This window comes from Carassius carassius, chromosome 35 (assembly GCF_963082965.1).
Source record: "Carassius carassius chromosome 35, fCarCar2.1, whole genome shotgun sequence".
Lineage (NCBI taxonomy): Eukaryota > Metazoa > Chordata > Actinopteri > Cypriniformes > Cyprinidae > Carassius > Carassius carassius.
Genome location: NC_081789.1, coordinates 18846257 through 18870652, shown reverse-complemented (window position 1 = coordinate 18870652; position 24396 = coordinate 18846257). Strand labels below are relative to the sequence as shown.

The 24396-nt window shown below is 36.4% G+C and overlaps 1 protein-coding gene and 1 long non-coding RNA gene across 5 annotated transcripts in view; one reads left to right on the top strand and one right to left on the bottom strand.

The window, feature by feature from the left end:
- LOC132116140 (ribosomal protein S6 kinase alpha-3) overlaps nucleotides 1-24396 on the top strand; it is a 46808-nt gene that overhangs the window by 4547 nt on the left and 17865 nt on the right. For 3 of the 4 annotated variants that reach the window (XM_059524756.1, XM_059524755.1, XM_059524757.1), the window contains one exon: nucleotides 2327-2386. In XM_059524756.1, the coding sequence (XP_059380739.1) occupies nucleotides 2327-2386 (60 nt within the window). Of the gene's footprint in view, nucleotides 1-2326; nucleotides 2387-14454; nucleotides 14609-24396 lie in introns of those variants that run through there. The other variant, XM_059524759.1, reaches the window with a different exon arrangement.
- Nucleotides 16195-19825, bottom strand: LOC132115731 (uncharacterized). The gene is made up of 5 exons (XR_009425550.1): nucleotides 19705-19825; nucleotides 18510-18668; nucleotides 18241-18314; nucleotides 16372-16423; nucleotides 16195-16292 (listed from the first exon to the last, which is right to left on the bottom strand). It is a non-coding gene; the product is annotated as an uncharacterized LOC132115731 (long non-coding RNA).

The window sequence follows — 24396 nt, the reverse complement described above, 5'->3', positions numbered from 1 at the left end:
AATTCTAGTCAAAAATATATATCTGTAGCTGTACATCTGAATGATTAGTGTGGTTATTTTATTAACCAAGTTTTGATATTTATTTAATGTTGTCATGAACTTACATTACTATACCACAACTAAATTTGCTCTCGTTGACTTGGTTCAATCAGTTTCATGTTATATGTTATATGTTTTAAATATGTATTATATATGCACATATATGTGAGTAATGACACAAAGAAGACACAAAAGGTTTTTTTTTTTGTCAGTTTGTTTCCCGAGAATTCTAAAGAGAAATTCTATATAATTCAAATGTGAAAATGGAAATTCTTTCATCATTTACTCACCTACATGTGGAGCACAAAAGGAAGTGTAAGGAAGATAGACAATGAATGGCAACTGAGGTTTTTCTGTCTAATTTATTTTCTTGTTCCATAGAATTTTCATTTTAAGTAAACTGTCCCTTTAAGGGGCAACATTTCCCCCTGAATTTTTATTTAAAAAAAAAAATATGGGCATTTAAGGGCATTATGTTTTTTAAGGTGTTTTCTGCTATAGTTCAACTAAAATGCTTCTATTGAGTCAATTAATTGAAATCGTCACTAGAGTATGTGACCCACTAGATAAGCCTAGAATAGAATATACTACCATATATAAAATTTTAGTTACCATTCCAGTCAAAAATTTTGTATCTGTAGCTGATAGTACATTGGAATGATTCTAGTGTGGTTATTTTATTAACCAAGTTTTAATATTTATTTAATGTCTTCATTAACTTACATTACTTTACTACAACTGAATTTGCTCTCATTGACTTGGTTCAATCAGTTTCATGTTATATGTTTTAAATATGTATTATGTATGCACATATATGTGAGTAATGACACGAAGATACAAAAGGTTTTTTTTAGTGACCCGAAAATTCTAAAGATAAATTCTATATAATTCAAATGTGAAAATGGAAATTCTTTCATCATTTACTCACCTACTTGTGGAGCACAAAAGGAAATGTAAGGAAGATAGACAATGAATGGCAACTGAGGCTTTTCTGTCTTATTTATTTTCTTGTTACATAGAATTTTCATTTTAAGTAAACTGTCCCTTTAAGGGGCAACAATATCCCATCACCATTAATTTTATGGACATTTTTTCTTCTGATGAGGGGTTTTCTACACTAAAAAAATAAAGGTGCTTCACGATGCCATGGAAGAACCTTTTTTTATCTAAATGGTTCCATAAAGAACCTTTAACATCTTTTTCAGATTATACAAATGTAAGAAAGAGATAGTACTTTAAAGAATCTTTGACTAAATGGTTCTTTGTGGAACCAAACATGGTTCTTCTATGGCATCGCTGTGAAAGTTTAAGACATTTTTAAACATTTACTGATTCCATGTCACTTTGCCACAGCTAAGTTTACTCTGTAAGACAGTGTTTGATTAATTTAAAACAAATCATGCTTTGGAAAGTCAAATTTTATTAAATGAAATGTGTAATTATTATATACTAGGTCATAATATGCGAAAAACAAAATGTCAAATATTATGTCTAAAAAAGTCATAATTATGACTTAAATGTATCTTTTATGTCATAATTGAGTTATCTTATTTCAAAAATGTGCCTTTGTGATCATTTAGACTGTCATAAATTTGTGACAATGTTAATGTAGTGGTTGACTTTTTAATGTTTTTACCAAAAGTTTATTTGTTCCTCCATATTCATCACTCAAAGTTAATCTATAAAAAACGTACTAACCTTTATAACACTGTTATGTAATCTTTAGCAAATCTAAAAATGATTGTGTTTTTTAATACTGAACATTGTAATGTTGTGATGCCTAAATTCACTTTTAATTCAGCATTTAAAAAGATTGATTTAAGTGCCTTATATTTTTAATTTATTTAGACAAAATAGTATTAGACAAAATTTCCCATTTATTTGGTATTGACTGTAACAATGAAATAAATAAGTTTGTCTGAAGCATGTTTTCCGAGTTGTTTGAAGTTATAAAAAAGAAATAGCCAGTGCTTATAACTTTTGGAGTGAAGAAGTTCTCATCCCAAAGTTCATAGAGCTTGTTTATTCTGGCACAACCTGGCACATAAATAATAAAGAATGAACTGTGGTTGATCTGTGCTGGTCAGATGGTCTCTTCCTGTCTAAGTTGGCAGTTCTTAGCCAGAATAATCCACAATGTGAACCAGGCGTTACACCGTTAGTCAAAGGCCTGACTATGCGCTGCTGTTCGGTGCAGTTCAGACCTTTTACACATATTATATTGTGTTCTATTCGCAATGCTTCGTGAGGCACTGATATTCCATATTCACTTTCTCTCACATGGCAGACGGAGCCCCTTCATGTCTTGGAGGACTACACGGGAGAAGATGAAAATCTACCATGTCAAGTGAGTGTCATGCCTCCCCCAGCTTCTACACCCTTCTCATGTCTCTCTCTCTCTCTCTCTCTCTCTCTCTCTCTCTCTCTCTCACTTTTCTTGGTTTTCTAAAGCTGTCTGTATCTCAAGCTCTTTCTACCTTTTTATCCCTGTCTTTCTCATTTTTCATTAATCTCCTTACATTATAGAAGTTCAGTGTTTTGTAACACTTGACACTTGTCAAGGAGCTTCTTTTCAAGGATGCAGCGTAGAGAAGTGGCTCCTCTGAGACGGTGGTCTGAAATGTCCCTCCATGTGCATCTGTAAGGCAAGCTATTGATCATGTGTTCCCCATAGACAGCAGTTGTATCGATCAGTCCTCTGATTGCCGTATGTATTGTGGAGAAGCTGGAAATCCGGCTTGTTACATGGGCACCCTTACAGTCACACTGAGCCACACTGTACCATACTCATATGGAGGCCCAGCATTCCTGTGCCCCTGCTGAAAAGATACCAGCCTAGACAACAAAGTGCTCATTGTTTTTGTTTGTGGGAGCGTTTCTTTTTAAGCCGTAATGGTTGTTCTTGTTCAGGAAGGATTCTTCCTACACTCAAATGGCATTAATGAGTTTCCATAACGAGTCCATTATGACATCATGCAGTCTGACCTCATACAGGAAACGGCAAAGACATTTCAGGTCTCCTCTCCCACTTAAACACTCCCCCATCTTCCTCTCTAGCTAGTGCTGAGAAGCATTGATTTTTAAATGCAGGGCAGATGGACCTATGGATTTCGTTTGTGAGGAAAGCTGGACCATCAGAAATATTCCCTAGAGTATTTGCTTTTCTCTCTGAACGTCCCCACACATAAGCACACACTCAGATGTATAAAGCGTCTGAAAGCTGCAAATGTTCCATGATAGAGGTGGGATAGATGCATACTGTTTGTTTCCTCGCTCCTTTTATATCCATACTTGTGTTTGACCTTGTATTGGAGGATCTCATGAAAACACTTCAGTCATATTTTACATAATCAAAAAAAAAAAGTAAGAAAATGGGACATACTTATAACAATTAAGAATTTTCTCTCTAAATTCATTTTACCATAATTTGTCCAGAGTGTTTTTTTTATTTTTATATTATCACTCTGAACGGTAACTGTCATAAAATATTACTAATGTAATACTGTAATTTTTATTTTACTATAATCCATTATATATTCAGGCTTTGTGCAGATCTTAAAAGGGTCTTTAAATTTTTTTTTTTTTTTTACAAATGAAGGCTTTAAAAATCAGAGTAGAAGATCTTAAATTCATAAAGTCATGGCATTATATGTTGCATGATGTGCAAAAAATTAATATCTTCAACAGTATTCTTATCTGGTTTTCCTATGCAAATAACTAAACATCAAGTCATAAATATAATAATGAAATGCAAAATGAATATAGTTGTCCATTATAGTTTTATACATGTTCTATATAATATATTGATTATATATCATCATATAGTATATATCTTTCTAATCCATTACAGTAATGAAAATTAGATTTTAGAGAATTTAATGGGAGGAAATATGCTTAATTATCATGACAGTAAATAATGCAAAAAGTCTTTATTTCTAATTATATAAATACATTTTATTCATTAATTTACAAGCTAAATGTAATAAGCAAATAATTAAATCATAAATGAAAAATAAAAAAATACAATAATAATAAAAAAATACTGTGAGTGTGGGTATAATAAATATTATAATAAATGAAAAATAGGCCTAATTAAATAATACAATAATAATAATATAATGTGGGTGTATTTTGTTTGCTTGCTTTTTTATTTATTTTTAAACCAAATATAATTTCTTATTTTAAATAAAAATGTAGTGCTCGATCACTGTGTCTTGTCAAATAAAAGAGTACATAATATGACTATGTCCATCAATGCTTCAGCTCTATAAATGCATGTGGGTGTATCATGGGGATTTGTGTCTAATTTATTAGATTGTTATGGTGGTTTTTATGTGCGTATTTGTGTTCACCTGGACTTGTTCCGATCCCTGTGTTTAATGGGGCGTATGAGGGTAAACAGTATTTCAGTAGCGTAATGAGAGTTAATGAGTAGGAGAGTGTGTGAATGCATTAGTCATGTGCTCAGTTAAATGGTCTTAAAGCAGCTCTTTTTCTCGGAACAGCTAATAAAACGGGAAGAAAGGAGTGAAAGTGTGTGTTTGTTATATTTAGTTTGCAATCAGCCACTTCATTTTATCTGGAAGCCATTTGAGAGTTTATAAATGGGATCACATTTAAATTCATTCTCAAAACAGATGCGAAACAGTGAATCACTCCAGTTAGCAGCTCACTGGCTCCCTCTGGTGAAAACGGCCAGCTAATATTAAGGTGATTTGTTTAAATTTAGATGTAAAGCATTTCAGACACACTAAGAGAGTGGTTAACAAAAACAGTAAGATTTTTTTGATCCAACACCTCTTATAGGCACATTTCTCTGGAGTGACCCGGGATTACGTGCACAGTAATGATGACTCACAACTCTCTGTAGCTCAGACTTTTTGGTTGAAAGCCGGGATGTTTATCCACTGCACGACCGGTACATGTGAAAGAAATGTGCAACCTTAAAAAATGACCAACACATTCTTTATGATCAACACAACTCCATCAGAGATAACAGGGAACTATTAAGGACTCCACATATAGTCTTTAACTTGCACTAGTAGTGAAATTTTCCCATAATTTGTTGAAATGCCCCCTTTTTATCGCAACTATCCCCTTATCAGATAGCTAGCCTATGACTGTCTATTGTCGTCCCAGTCGCTGTGATCAGACCCTGACCCTGACACTGATGTACTGTATGTGTCCAGCATCATCCATGTCTATGAGCGGGGTGTGTGTGGTGTGTCGCTTGTTTGTGCTAAAGTTTGGCTATGTGTCCAGATCACTCTGGCAGATGGTATTTAATCTTCTCTGGCCATCTGGACTGACTTTCTCTCGCTTTGCGGACACCCACTCTTGCCTCTTTTTACCTCTTTCTCTCTCCATCTCTGTCTTCTTCTGCAGTCACTGAGAGAGTGCCGAGACATCATGCTGTCTTTTATCTACTCTGACTCACTCTTCCAGCATGGCCCTGCACACCTGATTCACAGAACTTGCCTGAGTGTGATTAAGTAACAAACTCGGCTTAAAAATGACTCTGAGAGCATTTTAATTTGCTGCAGTCATTAGGTGCACCACTATTACCATTACTTGTAGTTAAGGTTAGGGATTGGAATAATGCATTAAATGAAAATTAATGATACATTAGATCATGCAGAGTGTTTCAAAGAAGACTGCTATTTAGGCACACTCAAATCAATTGTATTTGGTGAAGTTAAGTGCAAACTAAACAGCTTTTTGTTTGGCAACCTGACGAATGTGCATTTACAATTTGAACCTAGTGTGAAATCTGTATGAGTGAATGTTTTCCCCCTATTCAAAATTCCAGGTTGCGTGGATTTCCGTTCATATGTCTGAGTTTTGTCAACAGAATTTTGCCTAGCAACAATTTATTTTTTTTAATGAAATTCGAGAGCTTACTAGACTACCTTTCTGGAGCGTGAATGTGGTAGTTACGTTGCTGTCTATGCAGGGTCAGAAAGTTCTCGGATTTCATAAAAAATATCTTAACTTGTGTTCCAAAGATGAAGGAAGGTCTTCCAGGTTTGAAACAACATGTGGGTGAGTAATTAATGACAGAATTTTCATTTTTGGGTGAACTATTCCTTCAAATATTAATTTTTGGGTGAACTATTCCTTCAAATATTAATTTTTGGGTGAACTATTCCTTCAAATATTAATTTTTGGGTGAACTATTCCTTTAAATTTTCATTTTTTGGTGAACTATCCTTATTCATTTACCATTGTTCAGAGAAACTTCATAGGCAGAATTCTCTCATAACAATAGGAATCCATATGATTGAGAGTTTGGCATTAGGGTGAAAAAAATCCCAATGCAGGTTTTCACTCATGTTCAAGCGGTTCATGTGAATTTGTTGCATTGAAATCTGAAAATGACTTCTGAGAGATCACGCTACGCTACTGACAATAAACAACGCACCTGTTTTTTCCATGCAAAATTTCACTGAAATAGCACCAATAACTGTACCTATGATTTCTGAAATGCACCTGACCATCATTGCTTTATGTGATGCTGCATTTTTTTACTAAATTGTAAGTCCAAGTTCTGTCCAAGTTCCAAGTCCAAGTTCTTTAAACTATTTTTAAAGGAAACATTTTCAATTCTTTGTGCATTTTTTGTCTATTGATCTAAATATAGAATGCATATTTGTTTTCAAGATGAACTAGGTTGCATTAGGGAGTCTGTTGAGTATTGAGTGTATACTCATCTTAATGTGCATCTGTTTACTGTGTTTGTATATATCATGTAAACCTATGGCTTTTTTTAGGATTACATTTCTCAGCAGTGTTTCTTCCTGTTTCCCAACCAAAATCAGTTCATCTATTTTCAGTTAAAGGCAATATGATCCTGCACCAGTTGGTATAAAATACCCATAATACCGTCTTGATTGATTAAAATATGGCTCTGTTTACTGACAGATCTATTAAGAGCCATTTATACATGATGCTGATGGCGTGACCAGGCAGTGATTCAGTCAAAATCCCTCCCGACCCCATCCTCAGTCCCCATGGTGTCGTGATGGGTCACAGCTGTTGACTTACAGTCCTCTAATGCTTGAGGATCAATAGAGCTTGCTGGGAGTGATCTCCCTCTCTGCCCGTTTGCTGGGTCTGTGGATCCATGTGTCTATGCATGTAACACACACAAACACAGACAGAGGTTATACTGTGTAATGGCTTTAATTCTCACTAAAGGCTTCCTGTGGATCTTTCATTGTGAAGCTCTTTCCTCTAACGTCACACATAACCTGGACACAAAAGCGGTGTGACGGCACTCTGTATGTGTGAGAGAGCGAGAGTGGGTGTGTGTCAGAGACGTGCCGTGTGACTGTGGAGTGATCCGAGACCCTCAGAATCCATGTTGGTTAAACTCTGCTCTTTGTTCGCTGCTGAATAAGTGTGGGAGAGTTGATTCATCTTCATTCCTTTGCTCAAGAGCTGCAAGGACAGGCTCTTATTAGGGCCTTTCGCACCGCGGGAACCTCTTCATAGTGCCAGAACTAATTGTGGAACTACCCACTTTTGGGCATTTTCGCATCGCCAGAACTGGGTACCAGACTGCCTTTTTCGAGAACCAAATTACCTCCTTCTATGGAGCAAGGTCTAACCAGCACAACTGATACTATCTGTGACGCAAATAGGGCTGTAGTCAACCAAAGAAATGTTTAGTCGACCAAAGTCATGTGCTGCGCAACGATCAGTCGACTAAAAAAAACAAAAACAAGACACGATGTTTTGCATTTTGATTGAACATTTATTAAACAATTTTGATAGAGCATTTATAAAAAACATCAATAATACATAAAACTATAATAATAATACAATTCTTAGAAATTTAAGTGATTTTTTTTACTGCAAAGTGAGGAGCTCTGTCCTAGGTCTATGACAGTCACAATCGTGCACCTGACCATACCACACGCTAAAAAAATATAACTGCTAAGACTGCCAAATAATAAAAAATACAAAAAAAAAGCTCTCGTTTATACAGGCTGTATATTCTTCTTTACTTTCAAAGCTATGGGTTAACTTTTGTCCAGCCGATCTAGGCGTTTTAAAACAAACACACAAAAAACCCAAATAGCCTTAAAAACAAGCCCAACAAGACGGCGCACCGCAGCCACCGGGTCTTTTTTTAAGGCAGAATTTATGCACAGCTGCAGGGTGTGGCCTGCACACCTAACCAACTCCACGTCTGGACACTGACCGGATCCCTTCAGTAGTTCCACCGAGAGGACCATGTTGGCAGCGTTGTCCGTTACCACTGACACCCGCTTCTCTGGTGGAATGTGGTAAGCGTCCGCGATTTGAGTGAGTCGCGCGGCAACATTTTCTCCCATGTGCGCTTCATCCATGCTTTGTTTCTAAAACAACGCTATTCATTTTCCAGTCCGCATCGATAAAATGGGCCGTGACTGTCATGTATGCCTCCATTCTAAGCGAAGACCAAAAATCAGTTGTGAGGCCTATAGCCTCGGAGGATTGGGGTAACTGGTTTACATTTTGGGGATGCGCCTAGTACATAACACGTGTTCAAGTGGTGCGCTAAACTGTGGCGCTGTTATAAAATAGCCTAAATTAAAGCATTTTAAGTTTGGGATAAAACATAGGCTAATTATATTTAGAATACAGTAATATATAACGGCTAATAAAATAATAAATATCAAGGAGTAAATCAATGAAAGTTTTTTTATTGGTGAAAAAAAAAAAAGATTATGCTACTGGTCGACCAATGAGAATGTCAGTCGACCAAGACGGCATCGACCGATTAGTCGACTAAACGACTAAAGTTGACAGCCCTAGACGCAAATAGACATTAATTGGCCAGACGTGTTCCAAAAACGCCTTCACCCGCCATGATTTAAAATACAGTGTAACATACTGTAAACATTGTGTCAATTTATTACACAAGTATGATGGACAGTGATAATTGGGCGGACGCTGAAGTGCAGGCATTTGTAGCAAATGTAGCACTGCCAGTTGTCGTTGGAGATTCCTGCTTTCCATTCTTTCAATCGCTTTACGTATACGTTGACATTCCATGTCCATTATTGTGAAACCCGCGAGACACAACAAAAAGACAGCTCAGATCACAGCGTCCTCCATCCTCCTGTTGTCAACGTTGTTCTTTGTTAATGTTTTTAGACGTCGCTCACAAATGACATCGCTTTCAACCGACTTATGTCACTTCCTAGTACACACTGTTAGTGCGAATGCAACCGTTTAAATGGTACTGGGAATTAGTGCACGCAAAATCGTCCCAGTACTTTAGTACTGTACAATTAGTTCTGGAACTAAAGCAGTGCGAAAGGCCCTATCTGCACAGCATACTCATCCTCAAAAGTGGGTTCAGGGTGGGGGATCGGTCAGGACCCATAAAGTCTTTCTGTATTTCAGGGTGATGATGAGGGGCACCGTGCAACAATGCCTCAGTCTGCAGTGCTCAACAATAAGAATTTTATTCTGCTGGCACACTCAGGCAAGTAGGTCAGATTTTTAATTGCCCTACCTTTGCCATTTGACCTCATACATTTTTTGGCAACATATATTTTTCTGTGAAGGGAAATATTTTAATTTTTTACATATATTATATTATATTATAAAGTATTTTTATTTATTTTTTAATTTTTTTGAAGAAATATTTAATTGAATTACTCAAAGATGCATTAAAAATGTAGCACAGTTTTATCAAAATTCCAAAATGTATTATAATAATAAGAAATATCTGAAGGATCATGTGACACTGAAACCGGAGTAATAATTGCTGAAAATTCAGCTTTGCATTACAGAAATAAACTTAGTTTTGTAATATAATTACTAACGGCGCCTATAACTTTGTGGTTAGTGCACTTGCAGTGAAACAAGATGGATTCCCATCTTGTGGCCCTTTGCCAGTCCCGTTCTCCTCTCTCCGTCCAATACTTTCCTGTCACCCCTCTACTGTCCTAGCGCATTAAAGACATTAAAGAGATTGTTCACCCAATAATGAAAATTTTAGGGCTGGACCAATATCCGGCATTCAATAATCTTTTCTTTTCTTTTTTTTTTACCTGGCATCCCCCGCAAAACGGTTCTCATTAGTGATGGGAAGTTCAGAAAATTTTACCAACTCGGACCTTTGATTCTCCCTCAGTTTGTTGTATTCTATATAAGGGAATTCATTTAATTTTATTTAAACTGTTTGTTAATTAAAATGTGTGATCTGTTATTGAAAGTATACTATCGTGTTCTTTATTTATTAGCCTACGGTTTCGATGAACTTTGTTCATTTATTTTTCATTCCTGATTATTAAATAAATAATAATTTTTTAATCTATTTTAACACAATTAGATAACTTTTACATCTCAAATAACTAAAATTAATAAAATGTGTTTTTGCATAATTCTTGATGAGTTTTATGAGCAGTGTTAGCCAAGTGTTATCCAGGCTAGTTTGGGCATGTTACGTGTATTGTACCTGTTTTTATACAGTCTATGGTTTCATTCTGTTGGACTGTAATTTGCAGCTATGTTAGAAAATTTAAGAAAAACAGAAGCAATGCATAATTCCTTAAAAAAAAAAAAAGACTTTGAAAAACTCTTATGAGGGAGATAGTCCGTCCATCAGTCCACAAATAACGGTAAGACTTTCAGTTCCACTCGCGAACCGGTTCATTCTATGAAGCCGGGAACAGTACTATCAGGCCGATTATGTCATTTGAGCTCTGTCAGTGTTTTTAGTCGGTGTTCAAAGTCCTTTGGTATGGGGTGTCTAAAGAATTTAAGACCATGTTGCCAGTCGCCCTTTCAAAGACAATTTTTATTTTTTGTTGCAAATGACACCGGCTATTAACTGCTCCTGTTTCCTAATTTGTAGGCCTATTAGTTTTGGCATTTTCAGTTAACATAGGCCTGTTACATTCTTCTTATTAGCCTATTAGGCCTATTATTATTAAGTTACTTTTATTATTAAATTAATATTACAATTAATTTGCACAATACTTTCATAGTGCATGACAGCATAACTGACGCGTTGCGAGGATAAAAAAATTAGGCTAGCTTAATCCTATGCGCAATTTGCTCTTAACAGACCTGTGTGTTTTGTATGACTAGTGCAGTGTCCGTTCTCTAAGCATATAGCTGCCTTTCCACTGCACATTACATTTGGACACGACTGTCGCAATTGTCCCCCTAGTGGTAGTCGCACAGTACTTTTAAACTGTTTGTGCAGCAACCGTTACCTCAGCTTATTCACCATAGTAAAATTAAATTTTGACCCTCAAAATAAAAACATTGTAGGTTTTATGGGGCTAATCAATGTAATAATGATTTAATAATTATAAAATAATTATTTCTGCCATAATTATTCTAAAGCACTATTTTACAGAAATAGTGTTTAAAGAATAATGTTAAAGTGAACAAAATATTGGTCATTCTAACCTTACGCTCATAGTTTTTAATAGAATACATCACATTCGCTCAGCTAGTCGCATACGGTCAAATATTTGAACGCATCTGCAGCTCAAATCGGATCCAAATGTTCAGAATAAGCATATGATCGGATCTCCATGCAGCTCCCGCACTACTCTCCATTCGAAATGAATGACTTCCGATCTATCACTTGTCGTTTGTTTGGAGACAGTGGGAAGGCAGCTTAAGCCTTGTCTGTGTGAGGCACGCGACTTCTGGCTTGCGCTGTTCTGTAGTATATTCAAAGTTTATTAATTCTGAACATGTCGCGTGTCCATATTGCACCAAAATGTAACACTGCACTCCCCTGGGTCTGCAGCAATACACCCGTCACGCGTGAAATCGATTGGATGAATGTTTCTCAACGTAATAAAAATGCAAACAGACAAACAGAGATTCCTTCCCTGCCTTTATTAGTCTATGTGACATTAGGGTTTCAACGATAATTTAACAAAGCTATGAGAATACTTTTTGTGCGCAAAGAAAACCATTATAACATAAATTACTCATCAATTCTTCTCCCCAAGTTTCCGTCACCATTTTGGAGAGTACCCCTTTAACTGATTTTAATATATTTATACGATATATACCAAATTACACTATAATATAATATAATATAATATAAATCAACAACAGATTCGCATCAGGTAAAAGTAAATTCATATTGTATATAATATTATATTCAAATGTTTTATAACTTCTTTTATTATTATTTTGTATTGCAGTAATATCTGGATATTTTACAGCTCTATATAAAAAATATTGCATGTAGTGTAGACTTAATAACACCATTATCTAGATCACATTACATGGATGTGATATGACAAAATGTAAGATGGCTGGAACATATGTACTGTTTCGACAGGGTACAGCTCCGTCAAGTGGTCTGAAGCTCTCTCACAGTGACTTTGATCCATTGTTCGTTCTTATTGTTAAGCCCTGGTCTGTATTGCCAAGATGAACACATGACAGAGGAATGTGAAAAAAGCAGAGAGGAAATTGAAGGCAGAGAAGAGAAACGATTTTATGAGAGATATTGGGGGTGGGGTGGGGGGGGGGTAATTGAGAAGTTATTGAGATCTAGAGAGGGGGGATCCATTAATCTTGTCTCTGTTGGTTTTAATACAAATGTCTTCTTCGGCAGCACTCACTCTGCAGTTAAAACGCCCTCCATCTCATATACATCGGTGGCCCAGTGCCACAACAACAATAATTGTGAATGACTCCAGTGAGTGTTTTGATAAGACAGACACGTCTGAGAAGCAGCAGGAGAGACTCACTGAGAAAATGCTGCTATTTTCTGCAGTGTGCAGTGATGTGTCAGGATGAGTAAGTACTGTCTATTGCGCTGCATGAAGGACACGGCATGTAGATGATCATTAAGCATCTCAAAGGCAAACAAGGCTATGCAATTTATATATATGATCAGAAGTTTGGGGTCAGAATTTATATTTTTATCTCTTTTTTTGTGCAAGTACAGTTTAAATTTAAATTAATTAAATTTAATGCATTTGCTAATTAAACGACGTGGTGCTGGACGGGATAATGTGAACGGCGCCGGACTGAAACTAGCAAACACACTTGCGCTGCGCCTTGCGTCGCATCGCACCGGGTGTATGATAGGGCCTTAAGTATACCAGTTTAATATACTAAAAGTACAATTGCATTTAATGCATTCAATTTATTTTTACACTAGGAAATTTTTTTGAAGTATCACCATTTCCACAAAAATATGAAATAGCAAAACTATTTTTGGAACTGATAATAAGAAATGATTCTTGAGCACCAAATCAACATATTAGAATCATTTCTGAAGGATCATGTGACACTGCAGACTGGAGTAATGACTGGTTCAGCTTTGTGATGGCAAATTCAGTTTTGCCATCACATGACTAAATTACATTTTAAAATACAAATCAAGCAGAAAAACTGTTATATTAAAGCTATATAAAATTGTAATAATATTTCATAAAATTTTAACAAATATTTGAATTCATAAACATTATTTTTGGATTTTTAATTGGCTTTGCATTCATTTTATTTATATATTTTAAAAAGCGTTTTTATATAATAATAATAATGTCGAATGTAGTTTAATATCCTATATATATATATATATATATATATAAACATGACATTAGGTTTTTTTTTTTCTCAATTTTGCCACCATTGACAGGTGTAAAAAAACAAACATTAAGAGACCCTGATCTCGCATCATTCTGTCTTTGGATTAACTAAATCCTCCAGATTCTGTTTACAACTTTGTTCCGCGTCTGGCATTTTGTGCTGTTTGTCTTTCTTAGAAAACTTCAAAGTTGATGTCGCATTTTGAGACGAGAAGGAGACAGGGACCATATGTTTTTCCACATCTGAAAGCGTGATGGGAGGCAGTCCTGGCACAGTTCCACGTGTGAGAGGAGGATCTTACACCCCTGTGGGGTCAGGATCTGAGGGTGATGTAATGTCCTCGTCAGGGTGCCGCACTTCCTGAGAGCTTTCCAAGAACAGGGGGCCGATGGGAGGGTTCCTGCCCTGTCATTCAGCACAGGAAACCGAGTGAAGCAGATGAAAAAATAATACCAAACTTTGAGCTTGATCCGGCGCCACATGACCTGGTTTAGCCCGGGATGATCTGACGTTGACAAAATCTCAGCTGGAGAAGATCAGCTATTTAAGAACTTTCCTTCAATGTCTCACTCATTTGAAATGTTCTTTAAAATGTTAACAGTATATCTCTTGGGTTAAAAGGGCTGGACGAATTAAAATATTAGCGACGAACCTGGTCCTAAACATTATTTAACTGTGGAGAATGTGCGACAGTTCATGGCTGTTAATTAGTGATGCTCTCTTTTTGGACAGATGTGCTGCTTCCTGTGCAGAGCAGGACATGGTCTAATCTAGGTGCTCACACCCAGCTGTAGGCCTTTCCTGGGCAGGCGTTTCCTTTTACTTGTCTTTAGTGTGCATGTATGACTGAACCGCAGTCAGACCGCCTGAGTGACCACTCCTGCCACGCTGGACGAGGGTTCTAGTTTAGCCGTCCACAGTTTGAAGCAACTGACATGAGGACAGGACCATGCTGAAAATGTTTCCCTTGCGGATCAGGCAGAGAAACGCACGGGTAGGATTCATTTGGTATTGTCAGTTTGAAATAGTAGGGAGATTAAAGGTAATAATTGTTGTATTTGTGTGACTATTGAAGTTTGTGCAGCCAACATATGCTTTCTGAAGGTTAAGCGGATCCGATATAAACTGTTAGCTTTGTTTTCTCACTTTTAAGGGAGAGATGTTTCATACGTTTTTCTTATAGGTCAAGGAAAGAGGAAACTGGACATGAGGAGGAAACTGATGATATATTAAGGATGTGTAGATGGAACAATGTAGTCTAGTTTGTGGGGATTCTTTGCTCATTGTCGTTTTGAGCAGGAAGAAACACATCAAAGAGCTGAAACATTCATTTTTCAGAAGTCTACAGCTTGAAATAGTTAGGAATCACCGTCAGCTTTGCACTGTTTTGTCATAGGCCACACTTTCTCGTAATTCTGTTTTAGATAGTGTGTTGTGCATGAGCGAATGCTTTGTGCCCTAGAGACTGAAAGTTCGGCACGGTCTGAACTTTCGTAATTAGTGGTCCTTGCTCCAAAAAAGAAACCTGAGAAACTAAATTAATAGGGACCTTGACAATGAGATTTTAGTTTTAGTGTTTGTATGTTACACACTGGCTTAGATGAAATCTATTAAATATTTCACCCTAAAATCTAAAGAAAATTCCATTTAATTCATTTATTGTTATGTAATGTATTCATTAATGATAATAATTCTGCATGTAATTTAAATTTGTTTTAAACAACTTAATGTTAAAAAATGTATTAATATACACTAACGTTCAAATATTTGGGATCAGGATGATTTTTTCATGTTTTCAAAGAAGTTTTATTGTTTAATACACTCAAAAAAATTACTCTTTAAACTTACTTAAGTCAATTATGGAAAGTGGTTCCACACAACCAAATTGTGTTTTGATAACATTAATGGAATTTGTTGAATATATGCAAACTCCTTGTGTTGTGACAACACAACTGAATGAGGTAGAATCTATGTGAAATAGTAATGTCCAACCAAATCAATTTATTCACTTTGCTTCAACTTAAACCGGTTAAGTTAACTGAACATGTTTTGGTTTATTACAATCTAGCCAATTTTGTTTCACTCTATCAACATAAGGAGGTTTGTTTCAAATTACTCATTTCAATTATGGACAGTGGTTCCACACAATTAGTTCTAGTTACTTTAACTAAATATTTTCTATTTAAAGTTACTCACTTCAACAAAGCATTTTTTTGTGTGATTTGTCTTGTAATGAGTCAAAAGACAAGATGTCACAAATGATCAAAGTGTATTTGTTAAACAAGCAATAAATAATTACACACAGTTACAGTAAATACAGTTTAAACCACATTACAGAATTACAAAAAAATTACACAAAATAGCAGAAATATCAAACTACTAATTTTCTAATTGGCATTCATGGGTAACCAATCAAACCTTATTCCAGGAACAGGAACTGGCTCCAGAAATAACTTCTTCAGTACTCCAAATGTGTACCTGAGTTCAGGAGGGTTGCTCAAGTTCAGTCCATATATCAGTCCCAGCAACATGGTTTTGCAGACTGTAAACTGCTAGATCCTGAAGAACTTTATCCTTTAAAACTCCAACTTCTGCTGAACTGTCTTCAATGATGCAGCTTCAAATAGATTCCCACGAGTCTTCTTGATCACCTCCTGATTGCTGCCAACGTCTGTATCCTAGAAGTATTTAAAAGGATGGAGAACTCAAATTCTTGTGTATTAACTTTAACAAATCATTTATTAACCTTGAACTCACCATGTACTCCATACTGCTAGGGTCTTCATTTGGATACTTCAAATTCATTAGTCTGAAGATGAAAACAACAAAATTTAGCCTTTGTTTTTTTCCCCCTAAAATTACATGAAAAAAAAGTCAGTCATTCATCTCCTTATGGGAAATACAGGCAAGCAGAAAATGGTACACACATCTGGACCCTGCACGGTAAGCAACAGAACTGGAATGTTCCCAGACCCAGAAACATAGTAAGGACATCAGTAAAACAGTCCATGTGACATCAGTGGTTCAACCATAATTTTACAAAGCTACAAGAATACTTTTTTGTGCAAACAAAAACAAAACCAAAACAGCGACTTTATTCAACAATTCTTCTCCAAATCGCATCTTCCACCATTATCAACAGCACGTAAATAATTCATGCGCATGGTGCTGCTGACCTAGAACACGCATGTGCTGAGCCTTGATTACACGCAGAAGAAAGCAATGTTCATGCCTCTTGTTACTCTCCATAATGGCGTTATATGTGATTTGGAGATGAACTGTTGAATAAAATCGCTATTTTTGTTTTCTTTGCACAAAAACGTATTCTTGTAGCTTTGTAAAAGTGTGGTTGAAGCATTGATGTCACATGAACTGTTTTACTGATGTCCTTACTATGACTCTGGGAACATTTCAGTTGCATTGCAGCCTTTATGGAGGTTCAGAAATCTCTCGAATTTTCATAAAAATATTAGGGATGCACCAATTGACCCGCCAACAATCGGAAACCGGACGGTTTCCGATTTTTCGGCCGATTTTTCCGGAAGTGCATCCACGTGCTCAGACTACATCTACATGAGGGTGAGTAATTAATAGGGCTGTCACTTTTGTGAAAAAAATCATTTTCGATTTTTAAGACATAAGTGTTCATTGAATCAATTGTAAAATCGATTTTCCATGTCAAAAAAAAAAAGACGTTTCCTTTTTCAACGTCAAATAAAAGACGAACGTAAAGAGAGTGCTGGAAACGCACAAGGCAGCAATATTTCTTATTTATTGGCATGAAGTATCGTGCAGAATAACAAACAGCAAAAAATATATGTGCAGAGGGGACGGCTGCCATGACAAAAGAAAAACATCAGTGCTGGCTTCAACCCGGCTGCATTTATGATTTAGGCAATTCAACAATCTCCAAGATTATTTTAAATAATGATTCAATCCATTTCAAACAACTGTTCAAAAAAAATTAACTTTAAATGGACTTGAGAACAGGCCATATGTCCAGAGCAGAGCGTTTTTTATTCACTATATGTCCAGCTGTTGAGAAGACGCGCTCCGACCGCACTGATGTCCCAGGGACACTCCGGTACAGCTGCGCAATTCTCCACCACAGAAGCCGGTCACTGTCAGCTTGCTATATCATAACTCAGAATATCCTGTAACTAGAAGAGCGAATGAGGCGAATTCGCGTCTACCGCGCCGTGAGACCTCCAGACGCTCTATTCGCGTTTGGTGTGAACGCAGCATAAGAGGTCGCTTTCGACGTCACTGGGTCTTATAGGCCCGTAAAATTGCTGGTATTTTTTGTCTAGCTTTCGCAACGCATACTGCACTTTCGGAATTCTTTATTTTCTTTTTCTGCTTGTTTGTGAGGTTTGTTACATCTATATTTTTAATTGTTTAATTATTTTAAAATGAATAGTGTACATATTTGGTTAAAATCGATTCCCTATTTTCATTTTCGAAACTTTTTTTGGTTGGTCCGATCGATTGTGCAATCGATTTTCGAACTAAAAGTGACAGCCCTAGTAATTAATGACATGTTTATTTTTGGGTGACCTAGCCAGTTAAACTCACCTGAACCAGCTATTTAAGGTTCTTGGGAAGTTTAAAACAATAAAGTATTACTAGAAGTTCCAGGCAGGTGTGTTAGAGCTAAACTCCAGAGAACACTGGCTTTCCTAGAGCAGGTCTGGACACCCCTACCTTGCATCAAAATGAATTGTTTTTGGGAAGCAAATTCATTCATAGTCAGTTTATAGTAATACCACATATTTTGTATTTATTGTATTAATAAACCTAATCATAATCTATCTGTCTTTTTTTTGTCAATTTCCAGTGGCCAGTGAGAGAATAATGTTTTAATACAAGGTTGTGTTGAGTGCAGTTGTTCTTACCTGTGTAGTGGGCACCAAGAGGGTTTCAGTATTTGTCCAAGCACTCTTCTTCAGTATGCAAACATCTTCATAAGTTTTGTAGTGCGGATCCAGTTTGGCAAAGACTGTTGATTCTAATGGGCCTATGGTAATTCTGTATGTCTCAAATTCTGCACAAATCTGTAAACACATGAAGTGCAATGTGTTACAAAAAAAAAAAAAAAAAAAAACGGTTTAACAGCAAAAACCAATTAAATTATCAAAATATTAAGTGATTTATTTGTGTGAGTGATGAATAGTGTCATGTTTACCATTCCAAAAGGGTGAACCTGATTACATATCTGGAGCATTTGTATAATGTGAACAGCTCAGAGTAGTGTCCGGTTTAAAGTCATTGTATGCCCACACCGCCATGTTCATAAACAAAGCTTCAAATACTTTCACTGTGCTGAGCCAGGGCTCTCCAAACTCGGTCACATTATATGGTTAGACATTTATTTATTATTTAGCTTTTTGCAATTAGTTAAAATATACATATTCTAACAAATAAAGGGAATTACTTCCGCTTTTGAAAGTCATTATGTATTACTAGTATACAATTAATTTATACAAATAAATATATTTTGCACACAAAATGAGAAAAGAGAGAAACTCCTATTCGCCATTTGATTAGCTATAGGAGGAAGTAGCTGAATGACAAATCATTCTGCCTCTTAACATCTCTTATTGTAAGCCATATGTATAATAAAAGTAAAGGTAAGTGATAGGACGTTTTATTTTTGGATAAACATTTTACTAATAAATACAATCTCTCTTAAAATACCTTATTGGGTTATGATATTTAAAACAGTTTGGTTTGATCTAGCGCAGAACTAAAACTTTAATGAAATATTTCCCACAATTATAAAATAAATGTATGATTAGCTAGCACCACACTGGAGAGCTGCTTTATAACAGGAAATCAAGTTATAATTCTAGCGACACTGACTCTGTATTTTCATGTTTAATATTGAAAAGCTATCTATTGCATAAGGACTGTTATATAAATAAACGTGACTGGACATTTCTTTACTGGAGTGCCTGGAGAACCTCAGAGTTCGTGCAAACATCCACATCGCTGTAATCAAATATGTTCTTAAGAGCTGCTTTTACATCGCGGTCAGTTTTTGTTGTGTTTATGCAGTTATTGAGAGCAAGGCATGCAGTATATATTTACATATTCATCCAAGGTTCGGATCGGCTCGGTTTGCTCAAACTGAAGTGCTATCTTCTTCTTTTGAATTGAATCAGGAGAGTGTATTACAATCTTGCGCTACAGCGCCACACTGGTCAAACTGCATTATTGGAGGCTTTCACATTAGGCATAAAATAATATTACCATTTAAAATAGCTCTTTTCTGTTGTATTATATTTTTTTATGTTATTTATTCCTTTGAGGTCAAAAAGTTAAAATTTCATCAGCCATTACTTCAGACTTCAGTGTCATGATCTTTCAGAATTATTATGATCAATGTTGAAAACAGTTGTGTTGCTTAATTTTTTTCGTGGAAACTGTCATTCGTTTTTTATTTATTATTATTATTATTATTCAAACACAGGATTCCTTTATAAATAGAAATTTGAAAATAATTATGTTTGAAATAGTCTTTTACTGTCACTTTTGTTCTATTTAAGAAAATTTTTATTTTTGACTGACCCTAAACTTTTCAACAGTTGTGTATGTAAAAATTGCTAATAAAAGTATTGTTTGTTAATTACAGCTAATGCATTAGCTAATTTAGCATTTTGTTAAGTATTACCCTTTAGCCTGTACATTAGAAACAGTTTGACAATATTTTTATGATGGGCTTAATTTGTTTTATTCAAAATATTCTCGTTTGGTTTTAGGGTGAAATGTGACCCAGATGTGTTTTTGACATATTTGATTCAAACCCTGACTGTCTGTTTGGTGCTCTGCATTGGTCTGGTGTTTCTGACGTCTGTCAAAATCAGATGAATCAGATTGACATTTTGATTTCTCTGTCTTGGCTAGGACGACCAAGCTTTATTTCTTTCTTTCTTTGTGTTTTTGTGTTTTCTTTTCATCTCTTTTATGTTTTCGTTGCTCTCTGGGCATTTCGAGTTCACAGGGAGCACAGAAATTGTCAGGAAGTTGAGATTGTGGAGTGGGACACAAAGGACAGAGGAAACATTAAAAAAAAATATAACCCAGTTTGAATACAGTTGGCATTCTTGTGACTTGCAAACCACACAAAGGAGCCTGGAAACAAGATAATCAGGTTTTTGACTTGTCATGGCTCAGTTCAAAGCCCTGACCTTTAAGATGCACAGAAACCCAGAATACTGTTTTTTGTGGGTTATTTGCCTAGTTGACTTCAGACATCTCTTTGGATTAGTCATTCAGCTCCTGAGTAATTCTGTCAGTTGAAATATTACAGAAAGTTCAGTGCTGTGGGCCAGAGAGTCGGACTGTGTTGTGGAGACTAGCTCACTTATAATTGATAAGTTCTATTGATCTTCCTGTCCCCACCTCGGAAATGTATGAATAAATAATGCCTCCATCTCTCTTCCATTTGCTTCATGTAGAATTCTTTTTGTCTCCCAAAAAAAAATGCACACACTTCCTTTATCCTTAAGAATATGGATTGATATTGGATATGTTATTGAAATAATTGGTTATGATGTCACTTTTTATAATTTCATATAATATTCATATTATATATGAATACATATTGTTAATAGTGAAAGAACAAGAAATTAATAAATGCAAATGGAATCAGGAAATGTTGCGAGCTTTATTCAAACTTCAGTCACTCACATGAGCTCCAAAGCTCAATACGCCAGCATAATAACAAGGCCAGAGCTCCAACTAAAATTGCATTTTTTTTTTATTCAGTGTTATCTCTATAATGTCATGCTGTGCTTTATTTGTGTGCCTGCTTATATTAATCTTTTCTTAGTTCCCACAATGCACCTGACTCTGACGTCTTTGAGTTTTAAGATGTTTAACTCATGAACAGTTGGATTTTTCTGTTCTAAAATGGATCCTCAGGCTCTCACTTGTGTCATTCACTACGACTGACCTTGAAATTCATCAGTACAATGAGAGAAACTGGATCCTCCAAGATCTCACAGCTGCTCTCTGAGGTCAGAAACCTGCTCCGTTGAGTTGCATAACCCATTTTGTCTTACACACATATGCAAAACCAAACCCAGAGCACTGTCTAAATCAGACAGAGTTCACCACACGCGGCTTCTGTTTATTACAACCTGACTTATCGAAATAGGAAACTCTTCTCACACCATGATAATGTGCTCTTTTCAGAGCTGTTGGTTGAGCTTGTGTCACCTGAGTGGAAAATGGTGAGTGTGGTATCCTGTTTATGGGGCATAGAGTTTGCCTTTCCAACTTCAAGGGCCTCAAAGCCTGGCCAGCTGAGCTGTTAATTGTGTTGCATAAGCGGCTTTAGTGAAACTGAGTCCCAGAATTCCATACATGTAGCTGACAGGATTTACAAGCATGTAGAGGTGGAAAAATAGATCGTATGTTCCTCTTTGGTGATCCCTAGAAGCCGTTATTGTCCCTCAGTAATGTCCTCTTGGGTAATCAATGGTGTTAAATGGAAATTGGGTTTGCAGATTAGTTATGCACAGATATATCGGTCAGGCTGAATATTCTGATACTGTTCGGCCAATTTCCTGCATGTTTTTTGGCAACCTTGCCAATGGATAATACACATATTCTGTTTTAAATTGAATTACATAATTTTTGTTGTATAAAATGAATGTTTATTTAACATTATCAATATTTTGGATGTTACTATTTTTTGGTGGAGTTTTACTTGCCCTGCTAATATTTATATTGCACCAAACCATATAATCCACAAAAATATATGTAATGAATTAAATCTTCGTAATCATCGGGAAGAAGGAGGCGGGAACCGGCGGACAATCAAACAACATTTTAATAAAGCAAAATAAACACAAAACAGCGCACCAGCCCCTCATGGACGACTGGTGCGCGCAAATAAAAACCAAAACAAAACTAAAAGCCCAGGCCTGGTCCTCTCTCGTCCTTCACTGTCGTCGCTCCAGTTTTATATCCTTCCATCCGGCCTCGCTCCCATGTCCCTCGGCCCCGCCCCACTCGTCACAATATATATTTTGCATTAAATGTTTTTTGTATATTTACATTTCTTCACGTTTTCTTCACTTTTCTCTTACAAAAAGATCAACTGCAGCAAGATGTAAAATATGGAGCTGTAATGCCATAAATTTATAAACACTTTTGCTGGAAAACAGTGTCACATGATGCTAAACGATTAATTTTTTAAGTAATTTTTCACAAAAGCCCATCTATCAGCTACATAACACACACACACTGTTTATTATTTATCACATACATGGCTCTCTAGGTATCGACACTGATTACTTTATAAAGTGTGTGAAGTTTTGTAAGTGTTTGTAGAGTTAATTGAAGGTTCACTGTGTTCTGCACACCTATGGACTGTTTGAAGGCAACAGTTCTTGCTTTGCACCACTGAACTGTACACAACAGGTGTTGTTAATCTCAGCTGTAGTTCATCCTGAAACAAGGCTGAGCGTGTGTGTATGTGTCTCTGTGTGACTGGTCAGCTGTGAGAGTTTGGGGATCTCCAGGACTCTGTACTGGAGGGATTGGTGGGTTCGCAGAAGGGGAATCTCCCAGTTTGGCTCTAACACTCATCTCCTTCAGGACTGGGCTTCCCCCCTCAGTGAGTCAGTGATTGTCATCCAGCCGTTCACTCCTTACAACTTCTTGCATATCCTGGCACACACTCATTCACTTGGACCGTGTTCCTCTAGACCAGAGACAGAAGCAGGGCAGTAGCAGTATGGCAGCTTCTAAGCCTTGGACACTTGTTTTCAGAGAGGCAGTGATCCACATGCTGCAATTTAGGCTGAAGGCTCTTCGGAGGCTGTTTCAGAGACAGTCTGAAAGATTCCCCTGCAGAACGGTGAGTACCGTACTCTGGACAGTGATCGGGGTTTCCGCTTGGCTCCAAAGCTTTTTGTTTTCTTTGCACACAAAAAGTATTCTTGAACTTTAATAAAATTACGGTTGAACCACTTATGTCACATGGACTGTTTTAGCGTTGTCCTTACTACCTTTCTGGACCTTGAACGTGTCAGTTCCCTTGCTGTGTGTGGAGGCTCAGAAAGCTCCCGGATTTCATCAAAAATATTATCATTTGTGTTCTGAAGATGAACGAAGGTCTTACGGGTTTGGAACGACATGAGGGTGATGTCTTTTTCGGGTGAACTATCCCTTTGACCAAACCACCGTCGACCGAACGCTCCTTGAAGGGTTGCCATTTACACTTGTCTTGGCTCACAAAGTGTTTTTTTTTTTTAGAAAGATTTGGCAACACTTATGATTTAATACATACTGTACCTTGTTCTCTGTGATTTCTTGCAGCTCTTACACAGAGAAGAGACCCAACTCTTGATACGTGTTTAAATACGTTGTTAATAACAAGTTGTTCAGTTTGTTTCCTGACACAGCATATCATTTTTGTAAATGAGGTTGCCACTACCTGAATTTTACAGCATTTATTTCTTCTGTAAAATGCGTTGGCACTTCTGTGAATTACTGAACTGTGTGTACAGAACAGGATTAAGCACTAAAAGGTGACTTGACAAATAAATTTAGCTACAGTGTGTACTGTGTACTGCAGATGTGATTTTCTTTAAATCAATAAGATGTGTTTGTACATGTAGTACAGTGATTGCATGGTACATGCACATCCTGTATTGTCACCATCAGTACTCTGAATCACAGTCTCGAAAATACCACCACAAGCACACACACTGGACAACAGCTCTCCATCAGACAGTAATCATTCACAAACTGCACACTCTCAAGCAT